The sequence below is a fragment of the Nicotiana sylvestris genome, chromosome 3 (genome assembly GCF_000393655.2).
Source record: "Nicotiana sylvestris chromosome 3, ASM39365v2, whole genome shotgun sequence".
NCBI lineage: Eukaryota > Viridiplantae > Streptophyta > Magnoliopsida > Solanales > Solanaceae > Nicotiana > Nicotiana sylvestris.
The window spans coordinates 81,854,996-81,872,382 of NC_091059.1; the positions used below are offsets into that span (position 1 = coordinate 81,854,996).

General features: G+C 37.7%; 1 protein-coding gene across 1 annotated transcript; it reads left to right on the forward strand.

The window, feature by feature from the left end:
- The first annotated feature begins 5,330 nt into the window (after nt 1-5,330).
- Nucleotides 5,331-6,179, forward strand: LOC138887581 (proline-rich receptor-like protein kinase PERK8). Its single transcript, XM_070169346.1, has one exon. It carries the CDS (start codon nt 5,331-5,333, stop codon nt 6,177-6,179), a length of 849 nt encoding a protein of 282 aa, XP_070025447.1.
- The last annotated feature ends 11,208 nt before the right edge of the window (nt 6,180-17,387 follow it).

The following is a 17,387-nucleotide window of genomic DNA, read 5'->3' on the forward strand; positions in this document are numbered from 1 at the left end:
AGCACCCAAAGTGCATTACCATAACCATGAAGAGCAAATAACGCAATACCACAATCAGGAAAGAACATAGCCAATGCGCAATTAATCATGCAATACCCAAATACTCATCTCGCTCAAATTCCTCTATAAAGCTCAAATAGAACCGCACTATGTGTGCATATAACCAACAATCACAACTCCTTGTGGCATAGAAGAGTAACTCATAGATCATTTCAGAACATGAATAAGCTCAACAACAACCAAATGGCACATCCCTCAGTAATAGCAGTATGTAGCCAACTAATCTGACTCGGTGTAGAATAGACATCCTAATTGGGCCTACCAATGGACCTCCAAATAAACTCTGGTCACCCACAAATAGATAAATATTCCTCCGAAAGTCCACAATAACTGAATCATAACATATACTATCACCTGGATAGCTTCGGTCACACTTCACAATCCACAACCATGCAACAATCTGCTCCTGAGAGCTCCCAATCTCCAAATCTATAGAAAATATGAATCACCATATCTGATCCCAACTCCACCGCCTGAATGTATAACACATCTCTCATACACGATCATCCCGCGAGGAATACTTCTATAATTCTTCTGTGCCACAAAGCAAAATTTGAACACCAGCAGTCGATCAACTAGGAGAGTGCCGAAATACCAATGAAGTATCTATAAATCAGAACACATCCCCCCTTCTGAAATGTATACTCTCATCAAGCCATAACAAATAGTAATGTTATTTACCTAGTCATCTGAAACTATCCATGTTGCCTAAGGACTTATGACCTCCGCTTCAAAACGGAATCGTGATCTTACACATGAAAATCTCAATCCTACACAACACACCGCATGTATTTTTCCATCATACGAAAAATACGAGAACTTCGTAATCCACTTCGACTCACAAGAAACTACTCACTCAATTGGCCATGAACTGTCCATTTGATTTCATATGGAGAAAATCACTATACATCACATGCTCCTCACGCCAGTAGAAAATATACATCTCAAACCGTGGTAGAAACCATCGAGAACTCTCAAAAACCCATTTGCACATAACCAAACCATCAGAACTGAATGTCTCTAACTTAACCAAGCCACACAGGACACCAAAACCCAAGAGTACCACCACAAAACATGTGTAGAAACTCACTACCTCATAAGGACAAAAAGAGCCAATCGCATCCATTACCATGTCGATCCAACCTACTACCAGATTGTCCTATTTATCCTAGTTCCTTCTGAATTACCTTCAAATTGATACTTCTCCTCAACCAAGACTCACCACATGATACCCTAACATAAACCACACCGCCCTAAGGCTCATAAGTCGTTGAATGCTCTCTTAATCACCCCAAAAGTACCACAACCGAGATACCCACTCTGAAGAGCCCTTCTGCGAATCTAAAGCCATTACCTTCACCTTCCTGGTACTGATATGTAAAATCCATAATGATATAGAAATGCCACAAGTCCTGACATCCTCCAATATGAATCTTAGTTTCTAGCCAAATACACATCTGAAAGATTCCCAATTGCCACGCTACAATCTTGAATTCATTTGAACCATTATCAAGAGTCTTCCACTATGCTCAAATCTCAATTAAATTGACCAAACGGACTGAACGACTGGTACCTCATTAGCACTCCAACACACAAGGAAGTAACTCCACCTTTATGCAACCAAATATATTCCTGCTCCATACATATTACATCCTTTACCAATATCAAATCAAATCATTCCGTGATTCTCATATACTCATAAAGTTTACCAAGAATCTTTTACTCAAGTCATCCTCAATCTCACCCTCTGCAGAACATAACTCATTCACAAGTATACCTCAAACCGAAACCAATACAATACATAACCGTGAAATCAACTTATCAATAGCGGACTCCCCCACTTGGCTCAAAGCCATAGATCAAAACACACCATAACTCCCAATGCCCATACTTTATTATTATATCGCAGTGAGATTCAACTAAATCCTCCATAAGTTCATGCAACACAAACCATATAATACCTCAAATCATTTGCAAATCTTGTATTCATCCTCGTAATAGTCAAGCCCACTCTCATAAGCAATCCAAACTCAAATTGTAACACATATTTCACTAGTAAAAGAGAACTCCCAACAAACAATCATAGGGATCACACAAACCTCAGGATACTCTGCAGAAGATAGCCCACCTGCTTTGCCTTAAACCGGCCTCTCGCTATACCCTTCCAGGGTCATAAACATTACGCAATCACTTAATCTTCCTGAGTCTGAACTCATATAGCGACATGAAATCTACTTCACTCCTCCACTAATCAACATAAAAAGAGCCTTCAACACACCCATAACTTGGGACTATACATTAAATCAAGATGGAAATCAAGCACCAAATAGTTCCTTCTACACTCCAAGAAGACCCTTCTCGTAACATTCAACCATATGAACACATCTCGCAGTCACATCATACTTATCATATAGCCATCTAGCCATAAATTCAACGATTAGGGACACTGCCAGACATATAAATCCAAAAGTACGTGTTCACATAATCAACACCTCTGTACTCAAACCACAGTCAAAACACGGCCTCAAGTCCTCCAGGCTAGCCCATCATCATCATACCAAAATTACATCTCGCACATCATCCATAGAATCACAAGTCATCAATGTACAGCTGATACCAAGCGCTTACATGCGCTTACAAATGCGTGGAAGGAATTCAAAGAGTCACGCTTCAAGCTGAGTCAATGTCGCACGATAAGGAAAGAAAGATGGGAAGTATATCCTAAATTTCCTGTAGCCTCTCGAAGATAGATATAGACGTCATCATACCGATCCGCAAGACTCTACTAGACACTTGCTCATGACTTGTAGAACCTATGAACCTAGAGCTCTAATACCAACTTGTCACGACCCAAATTCCACTAGTCGCAATGGCACCTAACCCAACCCGCTAGTTAAGCCAATTAATAATTATCCAGATTCATTTAACTTAATAAAATAATGAAACAAGAGAATTATCTAAATCTTATACATTTTTCAAGGACTGGTAGTATAAATCATGAGCTTCTATGAATGGAGTTTACAAAGAAACAATGGAACAATTACACAGTCTGTTTGAAAAATACATAAATAGAATTTTATAGTCTAAGGTGTAAGGCCCCGTGAAAATTTCTACCCAAAACTCGAAAGATCGTAGTGCCAAGTTAGGAATATGTGTTAGAAATTGGTAAAATTCTTCGTGGTTCGGACCCTTTGGACTAATCAGTGCATTAAAAAGTTAAAGAATATTATTTTCCAGAAAAGTGCGTTTTCGTGGTCCATTATGCGATCGCATAATAGCTGTGCGGACCACATAGTTGCCACAGAGTCAGACAGTTTGATGGTTAATTTTGAGGTCAACTATGCGGCCAATTATATGATCGCATAATCAATATGCGGGCCGCATATTCATCGCATAATCTCCTTGGAATTTTTGCGGGGGACAGTTCTGCGGTGCATTATGTGACCACAGAATAGGTATGCGGACCACATTTTTGTCGCATACTCGGGCAGTTTGTTCAGGTTTTTTGGATCATTTTTGCGGTCCATTTTGCGGGCTACATGTCCATTATGCGATCGCATATTCGATCGCAGATTATGTCGGGGCTCCTATTTTCTAACTTTTTAAACCCGACCCCATCCAATTAAAAACACCCCATTAGACCCCTTTTATGCTATTTTACTGCATATAGAGTAAGTGAGGAAGTTCTATAGGGAGAGGGCGATCTTCAATAATTCCGCACTCAATTCTTGCCTAAGCCCTTGAAGATTATCAAGAAAAGCTGCTAGGCTTTCACCCCAAGAGGTAAGAACTTGAGCCCTAACCTTTAGTTTCGAAATTCACACTAAAATGAGTAATAGCAAGTGGGTTCATCGGTATAAAAAAAATAGATTTTCTTGCATGCATAAGTGATAATAGGGTATGGGAAGGCTGTGAGCTAAAAAGATAGAAATTGGGGTGTAAGATGATGAAAATCTCTCACAAAAAGGATCCTAAAATCACAATTCACACTCAGTGCTTGATAATATGCTCAAATGAGCTAGAATCTTAATCATGTCTCTAATTCTTGGTTCAGTTTGTAATTCTCATAAAATAGATTGAAGTTGCTAAGAGTCCCGGAATTTTGTAAGAATTTAAGAAAATCTCTATTGAGGTATGTATGGCTAAAACCCCCTTTTTATTAGAAATTGAGCTCCGTTGGTGTTTACGCAAATGTGGTAAGACTAGAATTGTATTGATTGTTATTTCACATTGTGAACACGTGATTTTTTTTCCCTATATGAATTACTCCTATAAAATCCAAGAAAATAATGTTTTCCCATTATTTGCAATTGTTGTATATTTTTCATAGATTACGATATGGACATTGAAACATTATGTGAAAAATCATAGGGGTTAAACCTTTCTTTGAAAAATGCTCCCAATAACCTCCTCCAACCAGTATGACTCCTCCACCTCAATTCTACCTAAACCACCAAAACCACCGGATCAACTAATCTCCAAAATTACTTCAACACCAATTTCTTCTTCCTCCCTTACAAAAAATATATCTACAAACCTTAAACTCAAATAACCTTTCTTCTGCACCGTCTATGTTTCCCACACCAATCACTTATCCTTTGGAGAATTCAGATGAGTTTGATGCTCCTAATGACCCTTCTACTTTCATAACCTTATCTGTTGAATAAAAATATAGGCTGTATTAACCATGGCAACATGTAGTGATTATTAAGGTTTTTGGTAGAAAATTTGAGCATCAACTACTTAGACAAAAAATATGCGCATTATGGAAACCTACTGAAAATCTCCCTCTAATTGACTTAGGGTCAGATTTTTTTCTACTAAAATTTCAAAAGGAGGAAAACAAAATACGTGCCTTACAGGGTGGCCCTTGGTTTGTTTTAAATCATTTTTTATCCGTTCGTCAATGGGAACCTAAGTTTAAGGCTTCTGAGACAAACTTAACAACCTCTGCTCTTTGGTTACGTTTTCCCGAATTACCTACAGAATATTACGATTATCAAATTTTGCACAAGTGAGGCCAGAAAATTGGTAAGTTATTATCAGTGGACACTTGCATTGCTTCAACTACAATAGGACAATATGCTAGGTTATTTGTGGAAGTACTACTTGATCAGCCTTTAAATTCACACTTATACATTGGTAATCATAAACAAATTATACTCTATGAAGGATTAAATTTACTTTGTGTTAAGTGTGGTTGTATGGGTCATAATCAAAGGGCTTGCAATTACTTTGTAAACGTAGATCCTTCCACAGAAAATTCACAAATGGATCATCTAATGGATGTTGTTCACTCTAATTCCACTACTTCTACTACGGCTAATGGAGCATGGCAAATTGTTCAATTTCCGAAAAAATCTATCCTTAGAAGATCTCCTTACACAGATGATCCATTGCCAGTGCTACCTCCACTGGAGACAAGAGTGGTAGGTCAGTCAGGTAAGCAAGGGGTGATTAACCCTAATAATCTTCCTTTTACTAAGTTAACATTAACTCCGTTAACTAATACAACAACTACTGGTTCTAAGCTACCCTCCACCCTTAACCCTGTATTAATTAATAATAAGTATCATACATTAGTAGATGATCCACCTGAAAATGATACCTGTTTATTAAACCCAATACCTAATAATTTGCAACTCTCAAAGACCACTCAAGTGCCTATGCACTCGGTCCAATCAGGGCATTCTTCAAAACCTACTCCTTCTCATATATCAAACCCTATCACTAACCATACAACTCGACACGATATCCCTTCCCACATGCAAAGCATGCCCCAATCCCCAACCATACCTTCTTCACCTCCACAAGAAAAATATACAACAACACTACCAAACCCTCCACCTCCTCCTTTGAATATCAGAATCCCTCCATCATTTCAAGCTTCTGTTGCCATGCAACTAGGCCATAATGAGTCTCCCACTACTCTTCAACCGCCATCCACATCCATTGGCATTGCTCCATCTCCACTTCAAACACCAAATATAGTCTCTACCAACTTGACTCCTCCTCTATCAGAATCTCCCAATGAAGACCATGTTTCCCTTCAACTTTCTCAGTCATCTCCGATGGCCAAGAACTCAACCAAGGCAGAACACTCAACACTTACAACATAATCCCAGTTGTCCCTCTCACCCTCCACCTCATCTAATAATGGAACCAAATACAATAATCTACACGACCCAAACACCACATGCACCAACTCTCCTAGCATTTTGGCTAGAGTCGGGTTTGCACAACCATGATTTGACATTCACCATGCATGTAAATCAACAATAAGTGACGATATTAATCAACCATCCAAGGTAATTAGCACAAATAGTGGCGGAAGGGATGCAATTGGGGATAGACCTATATGCTCGCTACCATTGGTCCATGATGCAGGCACCTCACCTAGCACCATACCAACCTCTGCCCCTACCTACTCCAGTCTGTGATCATACACATCTCCACCCCAATCTACCACACATGCCATTTTATCCTCTTCCTACTCCAAACACCCCTTGGATCCAACCCTACTGGAATCCTCAACCCCACACACCTCTTTTGAGACCAGCAACCCCCATTTTACCAATACCACCACCTTATTCCCCATCTCCACCGCATCACAATCAACTAGAACAAGAGGAGTAGGATGTGCATTTTTAGGCATAGTTAGACACAACCATCGTATACAACAGAGAGACACGACCAGTCCATGCATGTATGGATGGCATAAAAGTTTTTGTTCAGAAGGAAGAGTTCAAAAGAAAGATCTTCATAAGGTGCCCACAAAATCTGCTTGCAACCTCATTCCATTTGAGGCCAACAACAAATCTCGTGGTGGGTAAATATGCAATGTTATTTCTCCCCACCTTAAGGCTTTATCCAGGAGAGTCCAGTAATGGACAAAATGAACTCCAGTTAACCCATATGAATTTTATCATTTGGAACTGTAGGGGTGCTCATTCAGTTGAGTTTCGTAGGAATTTTAGATCCTTATTAGATTATAATCGACCTACTTTGGTGGTTCTTCTGGAGACACACGTCCAATCCCACCAGCTTCTGAAGGATGACATTGAGTTCACAAGTATGATTGAGGTATCTGCTGTAGGACAATCAGGAGGGATTGTTATTCTGTGGAATGCAGCTCTTGTAAATGTGGAGCAGGTGGCCACATCTACCCAAGAGATCAATTACCATATTCAGGTGCTTCCCTTACCCTTTACCTTTTTATTTAGTGCTATTTATGCAAGTAATGACTTGGAATCTAGACTAGTATTATGGGATAACATTAGGTGTATATTTGATAATTATAAGGGGCCTTGGTTGTTAGGGGGAGATTTCAATGAAATATTACATACCGCAGATAAATTTGGAGGTTTTCCTATAAATAATGCTAGAGCTAATAGATTATTAGACTGTTTTAATTATTGCCTATTAACAGATTTAGGATATAAGGGTAGTCGTTACACTTGGACAAATGATAGACATAACAGTATTAATATTTTAGAACGTATTGATCGTGTGTTAGTTAATTATGGGCGGATAGCTAATTATTGTACTGCTTTGGTAACACACCTTCCTCGAACTCATTCTGATCATTGCCCTATTAAAATTTAATTACAACAATGTTTTATGCCAAGGAAAAAAATATTTAGGCTAGAATCTATATGGACTACCCATCCTACCTTCTCAGCAGTAATAAAACAAGTTTGGTCAGAAAAGCTTCACTTAATTCCTACTATTAATCAATTTGTGGAATCCATACAAGTTTGGAATAAAACTACTTTTGGTAACATTTTTAAGCGTAAAAATAAATTACTGGCAAGACTAGGTGGGATCCAAGCCTCTATTCACCATCCAACTAGTCTATTTTTACAAAATTTGGAAAAATCCTTAACTTTGGAATTTAATCACATTCTCCAGCTCGAGGAGGAATTTTGGAAGTTAAAATCAAGAATAAATTGGTTAAATAATGGTGATGCTACCACCAAATTTTTCCACCTAACAACTTTAAATTGACGTAGACATAATCGTATAACTGCTCTTAAGGACTTAGGAGGAAATTGGATTACTGACCCTCAAAAAATTAAAGATGACATTACTAATTACTATAGTCATCTCTTCACTACTCAAGAAACCAATTCTACTCATTCCTCTTTCGTACACCCTTTTAATATATTAACCTCAACTGATCCAACTATTTTAATAACTCCTTTACAAGATTTTAAAATTTTAAATGCCATAAATGCGTTTCAACCCCTTAAGGCACCTGGCCTAGACGGATTACATCCTCTATTTTATCAGAAATATTGGCATATCATAGGAAATTCTGTCAACTATTTTTGTCATAAGGTTTTCTTGGACCATCAGATTGACCCTTCTATAAATACAACTTTTATTTGCTTAATTCCTAAAAACAAGAATGCTTCAACTATATCACAATTCAGACCTATTAGCCTTTGTAATACTATCTATAAGATTATTACAAAAATTATTGTTAATAGAATAAAACCAGTTCTAGAACATCTTATCCATCCGACTCAATCCAGTTTTCAGAAAAATAGACGAGCAACTGATAATGCAATTAATGTACAAGAAATTATCTCTAGGTTCCATAGAATGAAAGGTAAAAATTCTAATATGCTGCTTAAGCTGGATCTTGAAAAGGCTTTTGATAAGCTGGAATGGTCTTTCATTTATAACACATTACAAAATCTAAATTTTCCTCCAACTTTTGTTAATTTAATAATGTCTTGTATTACCACTACTACTACAGCTATTCTAATAAATGGTACACCTACTGACTATTTTACACCTACACGAGGTATTAGACAAGGCGATCCTCTATCACCTTATATTTTTATTTTATGTTTAGAGATGTTGTCACGAAAAATAAACTCTGAAGTTAATTATCACATTTGGCATCCCATTTCAATAGGTAGAAGAGGACCTCAATTATCTCATCTTTTCTTCGCAGATGATATTATTTTGATCTCAAAAATTACATCTACTTCATGTCAATCCATAGTTAACACCATTAATCAATTTACTCATCCTTCGGGGCAAACTATTAACTTTGAGAAATCATGGATTTGCTTCTCTAGGAATTGTCCTGCTAATATGAAGGTTGTAATACAACACAGTTTTCATATAAGTGAGGGCACACACTTTGGTAAGTATTTAGGGTTTCCTATTTTTAGTTCAAGACCCACTAAAGGAGACTACTAATTCCTAACTAACACTTTCAAATTTAAGTTAGTAGGATGGAAAACCCACTTTTTAACCAAAGCAGGAAGGCAAATCCTAATAAGATCAACTTTGAATAACCTTCCTAACCACCTAATGCAATATATCACCCTGCCTTCGTATATTATTTCCTCCCTTAATAGATACCAAAGTAATTTTCTCTGGGGAACTACTCCTCAGAAGAAAAAATTACATCTTATTAAATAGTCCATGGTTACACAACCTTTAGAGAAAGGGGGATTGGGCATCCAAAATCTCAGTATTAAAAATCAAGCTTTGCATTCTAGTCTTACTTGGAGGCTGTTTCAAAACCCTACTCAGCTATGGGCACAAGTATTTCTACATAGTTATCTTAGGCCTTCTAATTTAAGTAAAATGAATGTTTCAAGAACTTGGACAAACATTCTTATGGGTTAGTCTAATTGTAGATTAGGTTATAAATGGAACCTGACTGATGGTAAACACGTAAATTTCTGGACTGAACCATGGATAACTCATAATTCTTTGGTTCGTAATTATATATATGGACCCCTACCCAAAGGTGAGGACATTAAAAGAGTGTCTTCTTACTATTTTAATCATCAGTGGCACTTACATCTTTTGCCTTTTGTATTACCTCCTCCTTTAAAAGTTCCAATTATTGATACTTATATGCCAATGGTGCCCGTAAATTATGACCATCTTTATTGGGCAATTACACCGGATGGGTTGTTCTCTGTTAAATCTATGTACTATACTCTTGCACATGCCCTTAATCATTCCATAACAAATGAGGTCATAAACTACAAATGGATTTGAAAACTCAAAATACCACCCAATATTTCCTTCTTTGTATGGTTAATATGTCATGACAGGCTTCCTACAGCTGCATATTTACATAGGTTACAAATTATCAATTCATCTTTGTGTTCATAATGTCACCTGGTTCCTGAGACAATACATCATATTTTTATGGAATGTCATAATGCTACTGCACTTTGGGCTACTCTTAAGGTAAATATTACTCATATGGTTGGTCCAGTAACTACTAATCGTACATCTTGGTGGCACACTTTCATACATAAGCAGTGTTTGTCATCCTATAATTGCATTCCTTTTTCCATAATTTTACTTTTTGCATTGTGGCAGTTATGGTCTATAAGAAACAAAAACATCTTTGATCATAAGCATATTAAATCAAGTGTTACTTATCTCTACAAACAGGCTGTTGAATTTTATTACCTCACAAATCCTACGAAAAGTAATACTTCTCTATTGTCCTTCTATATTAAATGACATTCACTTGATGGCCAGGGTTTCAAGTTAAATATAGACGGTTCAACATCCATCACTCAAAATAACTGTGGTATAGGTGGGTATTTTAGGAATCAGCAGTGCAAATGGATTATAGGGTTTGCAGGACACGCACAACATGGCTCCAGTGTTCAGACAAAATTGCTAGCACTTATAATGGGGCTAAAATTAGCTGTTCAGCACCAACTCACACCATTGATCATTGAAACAGATGCAACTGCAATCTTTGGTATGCTTACCACACCTACTGTCAAATTTACTAATTTAATCAATGATTGTAGGTTATTACTCCATCAGCTGGATGATCCAAAAATACAAAGCATTTTCAGAGAACAAAACTATGTTGCAGACTGTCTAGCTAAGCATGGAGCAGTAAATGTGGAGGCTCGTTGTGTAGTTTTTTCAAGTCCTCCTCCTTTTGTCATACCCTTTTACCAGCAGGATCAGGAAGGAATGCTACGAAGAAGACTACTTAAATCAAGCTTTATGTTAATTACTAGTAGTAGCAGTAGTAGTGATGTTGTTAGTAGTAATAGTGATATAGTAGCTAATGTAGCCAGTTCTAGTTGTGTTCATCTGATGCAATATATGCATCCCACAAACTCTTATGTACATGTTTAAGTATCTATAATATGCTTATCTTTTCAACCCAAAAAAAAGTAGATTTTTCATAGGATTTTTGTTAATTGTTTGCATTTTTCTATACACGTTTATTTTATTTAAATCATGAAAAAAAAAATACAAAAATACTTTGCATTGCATTTGGGGCTTATTTTTACATTTTTAGGTTAATTAGTAAATTAGTTATTTTATAAAAATAAAAAATCACAAAACTAGCTTATTTTTGCATTTTTAGCCTTTTAATATTAAATTAGGAATTTCTTCTTCTAATTTAGGAGTAATTAACTATCATAAATATCTTAGTAAGTAATTAACTTAATTTTACAGCTTAATTTAATTTAAGAGTCTAATTTAGTTTTTTATTAATTGAAAAAGAAAAGAAAACAATTGCAAAAAGGAAGTAAAAGAGAAGGAAATTGAGGAATTTGATTTTAAAACCTCATTTGGGCCAAGACCAAGAAGGAAATCCCTAGCCCAAACCCTTTTTCTTCTCTTACCCGCCCAGGCCCAATACCAACTCGATCCGGTTCCCCCTCCCCCCCCCCCATCACTGAAACGTCGTCGTCTCCTATCTAGAATCCCAATCGTTGATCTTCATTGATCCCATGGCTGGGAACTAAGGATCCATCGGTATATAATTGTCTGAAGCTAGGACCCCCCCCCCAGTCCAAAACCTTTCCCCTCCCATCTTCGTCTCTATCAAGAAACCCTAGAGCCCACCTCCCCAAAAACCTCCGCCATATCCATCGGCAGCGCGGCCCCAATCCGCCCCAAATTCACACCCTAGGATCTCCTTCATCTCCTCATCGCAAATCCCCATCCCGCTTCCTTCGAATCATCATCAAGCTTTTCGAATTTTAGATAGAAGATCGAGTCCCAAATCCTAATCCCCTCAAATCGATCCAAAACTCCACCAAGCCATCCCTGTACCCTCCTCTCCATGAATACATCACCGTGTTTCCCAAATAACCCAGCATAATTCCGAAATTGCAAATCGAAAAGGGTTTTCTGTTTTTGGTCAAGATTGATTCCTTTGCTCCAAGTATACTTTCAGAAGTCCTTTCCTCCAAGGAGATCCGGTCAAAGCCATCCAAGATTGGATCCCTTGAAGGAAAAGACCCTTGTTGGTCGACTAAAGCAAATTCAAAGCGGTTAGCTCGTTTCTCGGCAAGGTATGCATATTCCTTTTTATTTTCCTTTCTCGTCATCTTCCTTTTCTCCTTTTCTTCATCATGCTGTCTTCTCCAGTTTTCTTTCTTTGACCATTAAAAGAAAGTCAAAAGTTCATGAGTCTATGGGTCTCTAGGGTTTTGTTTTGGTTTAGTTCAGGTTTAATTAATCTAGCTCACAGTTTTGTTATCAGTTTAATTATCTTTATTTTTTTTCTGTTAATTAGTTTAACTTTAAAATAAACGGTGTAGTTCATTTTTAGGCATCTCTGTTCATTTTTAATTCGTTTCAATTGCTTAATGGTTTTAATCTGTAGACGAGTTGCCTTCATGTTTGCCTAAATAGCCTAGTTTAGTTTATTTTGTAGCCTGAAGAGCAATGTTAGTTTTGTGAGTTTGGAGTCCTAGGTCTATTATTTTCGAGCTTTTAGATATACAATTCTTGGTGTTGTGGTTTATGGCTTTTGATCCGTTTATTGGAACCTGTTTGAGGAGTGTTGTTTGTCAAAGTTGTCAATCCTTAAGGATTTGTGGGGGTTGATTGAACAAAGGAAAACTTAGGGGTTTTAAGTTGGTAAATAGAATAGGGATTTTCGGATAAAGCATTTAGAAGTTTAAAGATTATGGACAGCTTCCCATTTTCTGTTAGAAAAGATGCCCTGTGAGGGGTATTTTGGAAAAATCCCATCTCCTTGTCTTGGAAGGCACACAACAGATTTCTGTTGTATAATTGAGGCCTTCCCCTCACTCTTGACACACGCATTCAGACCCTAAAAAAAGACTGCAAAAAGGTCTCTGCACTATTTCATTGAAAATTGGCTGTTTTATTTTGGTTTTCTTCTCTTGAGGAGGAATTTTGAAAAGTTTTCATTGAGTATCTATGTCCAGGTTTAAATATGAGCTGAAGCTGTTTGTTGGTTAGTTGTGTTGTTTCTTTGCTTACCCTGCTTCGCTGAACTTCTGTGTTCTCACCTCACTTTGCCTTTGGTTTTCTAGGTATTTTCTTGGATTATGATAACTGCTGAAGTATAAGAGTATTCTGATGTATGTAGTTGTAATGGAAATGTTGATGAATGAATCAGTGGCTTTCAGTTCTTTTCCTGAAATTCTATGTCAATTCTTAGTGTATTTCTTTTCCGCCTATATGGTTAGTGTGGGATTTGTTGAATGAGCAATGGTTCAGGAAGGATTTCATATATGTTGGGATTTAGACTAATTCAGTTTCATGAACTGTTCACTTGGTTGGGATCATGTAGTTGATTTCTGTATTTTTATTTATATTCAAGGTTGGTAACTTGGACATCATGTTAATGGTGGTTGTTGAAACTCTATCGCTTAGTCATTCAATTTGAGCAGGGTTAGTTGATTTTTGGAATTACATAGCTTTAGCATTGTTAGAGTAATCTGTAGTGTAAGGATTAGCAGGTGGTAAAAAATAACTTTGGATCTGTCTCCATTTTACAATTGCTTGTTAACAGGTATAAAATCTGAATTCATAATCTAGTGATGCTTGCTAGTTCTTATCTTATATTTTTTTGGAATTTCTTAAGGGGATTGGGTTTGGTTTGGGCCAATACAGGTTAGCCTACTAGGGAATGGGCCTCTCATGCCTGTTTCTGACCTTGTCACTCCCCTGGCCAAATTTGGAGCGCTATTATATCCAGCAGACTTTAATTCATTAGCTTTGTAATTTACATAGTGAAAGAGATTTTCTTTAAAGTACTGGATGGCCATTCTTGTTTAATGTTGGGCTTGGTATCATGCCATTCCCCCTTGTTGTGACTTCTGAAAATCCAAATGGCATTGGGCCTATAACTTGCTCAAATACTTTTCAATTAATCAAACACCTGGTTTCACCCGACGTGGGCCCGTTAATCACTAGGTTTGGACTGAACACTAACCAGGAGTAAATTCGGTTTCCTTTGGACCCGTTTTAATTATGTGATTGTCCCTTACCAATAATTTGGGGTGTGCCGTTTAAGTCAAATAACCTATGGCCCTCATAAATATCATAATTAGCTATTTAAAATATATCCCGTAGTTTGCTTTAGGCATGTAATTAAACTATCACAACTACGGGTACGGTTCCCGTAACGTGGTTGTGGTGCTTGTTTTTTTTTAAATTAAATAAATAGGAATATCTTTAGTTGACCTTCAAACGTATATATACAAACTTTTTCCTTTAAAATAATTTGAGGTGAGCCATATGCAAATAAGATTCATAACACATAGCCCTCAGAAAGTTAGTTTAGATAATGCTTCGTAGTTGCTTTAGGCGCGTTAATTAATTGATTTTCATGGCTACAGGTGCGGTTTCCGTGACGTGGTCGTGATGCATAATTTCTAGAATCCGGGGGTACATTTATGTGACCCGGCCACAAATTAGTCTTGTTATTAAAATAAACATGTTGTGGATTGTGGGTACGGTTCCCGTGACACGATTCGCGACGTGTAATCAAATAATTAGTTGTATAACAATTGGATAATTAAGAGCGGTTTAAAAGGAATAAAATGCATGTAGGTTTAAAATGTTCTAAAATCAGCTAATTAAGCCAATAGTAGTAGTTGAGCGACCGTGCTAAAATCACGGAACCCGAGAATGTCTAACACCCTCTCCCGGGTTAATAGAATTCCTTACCCCGATTTTTGTGTTCGCGGACTGTATAACAGATTCAATCTTTCCTTGATTCGGGATTTGAAACCGGTGACTTGGGACACCATAAATTATCCCAAGTGGCAAATCTAAACAATAAATAAATAAATCTCATTTCGATTGTCACTTAAATTGGAAAAAACTCCCTTATACCATTTCGGGGGTAGGAAAAAGGAGGTGTGTCAGCTTTGGCGACTCTGCTAGGGACCCAACCCAGAATCTCTGGTTCATGGGTCAAGAATTCGAGATTAGAATAATTGTTATATTTGGATTTTATTTATTATCTAGTTTTTATTACATGTTTGGGCCTAATGTGCTAAATACTACTTTTTACCGCTTTGATACTACTTGAACTGTATATAAACTGCTACTAAACTCTTATCTTCTCATCTTCGGGGACGTGCACACTAGCATGACCCCTCTTCTGTTAGTGTCATACCTTAAATTAGGAAAAGGCTTGGACAAGTTACAAAGTCGGATAGCCTTTTGGTTCCCGGTACGTAACCTCCCCCCCCCCCTCCGGCTCGAGCTGTTCACTCGGGTACACAAGTCTAGAACAACATACACAGGTTTTGAACTTAGAATAACTCAACCTCATGTCGGATCCCTAGTAAGAACGCTTGTTTGCATCATATGCATTTGACTTTGGGGACTCAACACAGGGGTTGGGTCCGTCCAGGACAGGCGTACTCGAAAATAAAAGACCAACCTGATGCATTTTTATGTGCTACCTATGCATTTAATTTGTTTCGGACTGCATGCTAACCAGCTTCTGGATTAAGTAAGAAAAAACAAAAAAAAATGTTTTAGAGAAAAAGAAAAAAAAAAGAGATAAAGTGCAGAGAATGAGAGAAAATTTTATCCGTTGCCCAAAATCCGGTATCCAAAACATCCCGAAACTCTACCGAAAATTTTTTAGGAAAATCATTTCAAAGTGTTTTTATTTTTTCAGTTGTGTCAAAACTGGCCGAACTACGCGTGTTTGATTCTCACCGGATATGGGATACGTAGGCAACCCTCATCGGGTCCAACCCCGTTTTTTTTGAAAATTTCGGAAAAAATATATGAGGTGTCGTCATGCTGTCTTAAATAAAATGGGCCATGTCGTTCTTGTCTAAATAGCTGAATGTCCCGATGGGACGCCGGAAAGCTATTTTTGCAAGAATAGCCGTTGACTGTATTTTGCCAAATTTTGGCCACATAGCGAGCACAACCCTAAAAACTTCCATTTCAAAGTGTTGAAGGGCCGCATTCGCAAAAGTAGCCCTGATTTCTTGATTTTTGCAAAAAGTAACCCCTTTTGTCAGTTTTTCAAATGAGATTCACTTTGAGTGTAAACCAATCACGCTAATCTAAATGTGCAGAATGGGCATTAGTCAAAACTTGCCAATGAAGGTCATGACCAAGATTCCTTTTTAACTGTACATGTGGTGGGAAGATTTGGGAAAATCAGGACGAGATGTGGTCAACCAGTACTTGGGGGGTCTCACCGGGTTATTGAAGATCAGGCCTAGAGGAGACATAATAAAAGCATTGATTACATTTTGGGATCCAGCACACAACGTGTTTCATTTCTTGTACTTTGAACTCACACCCACTTTAGAAGAGATAGTTGGTTATGTTGGGAGTACCGAAGCTTTGGTACATAAATATCTGGTTGCCTCGAGAGCCGTCACCTCTCACAAGTTTCTTGATTTGCTAAAAATAAGCACGGGGTCAAATATGCAGATTTGACGGTTGGGTTTTCTACTCCACAGTTCATATATCAGCGGCACAGTGACATAGAGGGATTCGAAAACCCGTAGAGCTAAATTTTCAGCAAAGGGAATCGACTAAAATGGGAAGAGCATGGATGTTTCGCCTTCATGGTAGTATTTTTGGGTCTTTTAGTGTTTTCCAAGAAGGACGGAAATATCGATGTATGTGTAGCTGGGGTCATCAACACTTTGCTTATCGAGGCCAAAAGCACCCTTGCACCCATGATAGTGTCCAAAATACTCCGAGCTCTCACAGCTTGCAAAGCCGGAGCAGACTTTTTTGAAGGGTGTAACTTGTTGCTACAAATGTGGATGACCGAGCATCTATGTCATCGTCCCCAGTATATGAACCATGGGTCAACGAGAGAAAGCTACATAGAGAAGTTTTATACAAGGGTCGACGGGTTCAACATGCCAAAAGAGGTCGCAAAATGGATATCTTGACTCCATTCCGTCGCTGCCAATCAAATAGAATAGAAGTTGGGTTGGCTTCCTGCTGACGAAATCATATATATGCCTACTACCGGTCCTCACTTCCTCTTGATGGGTCTCAGAAGCATACACCCTTATGCCCCGTACTGGGTTTTGAGACAGCTGGGG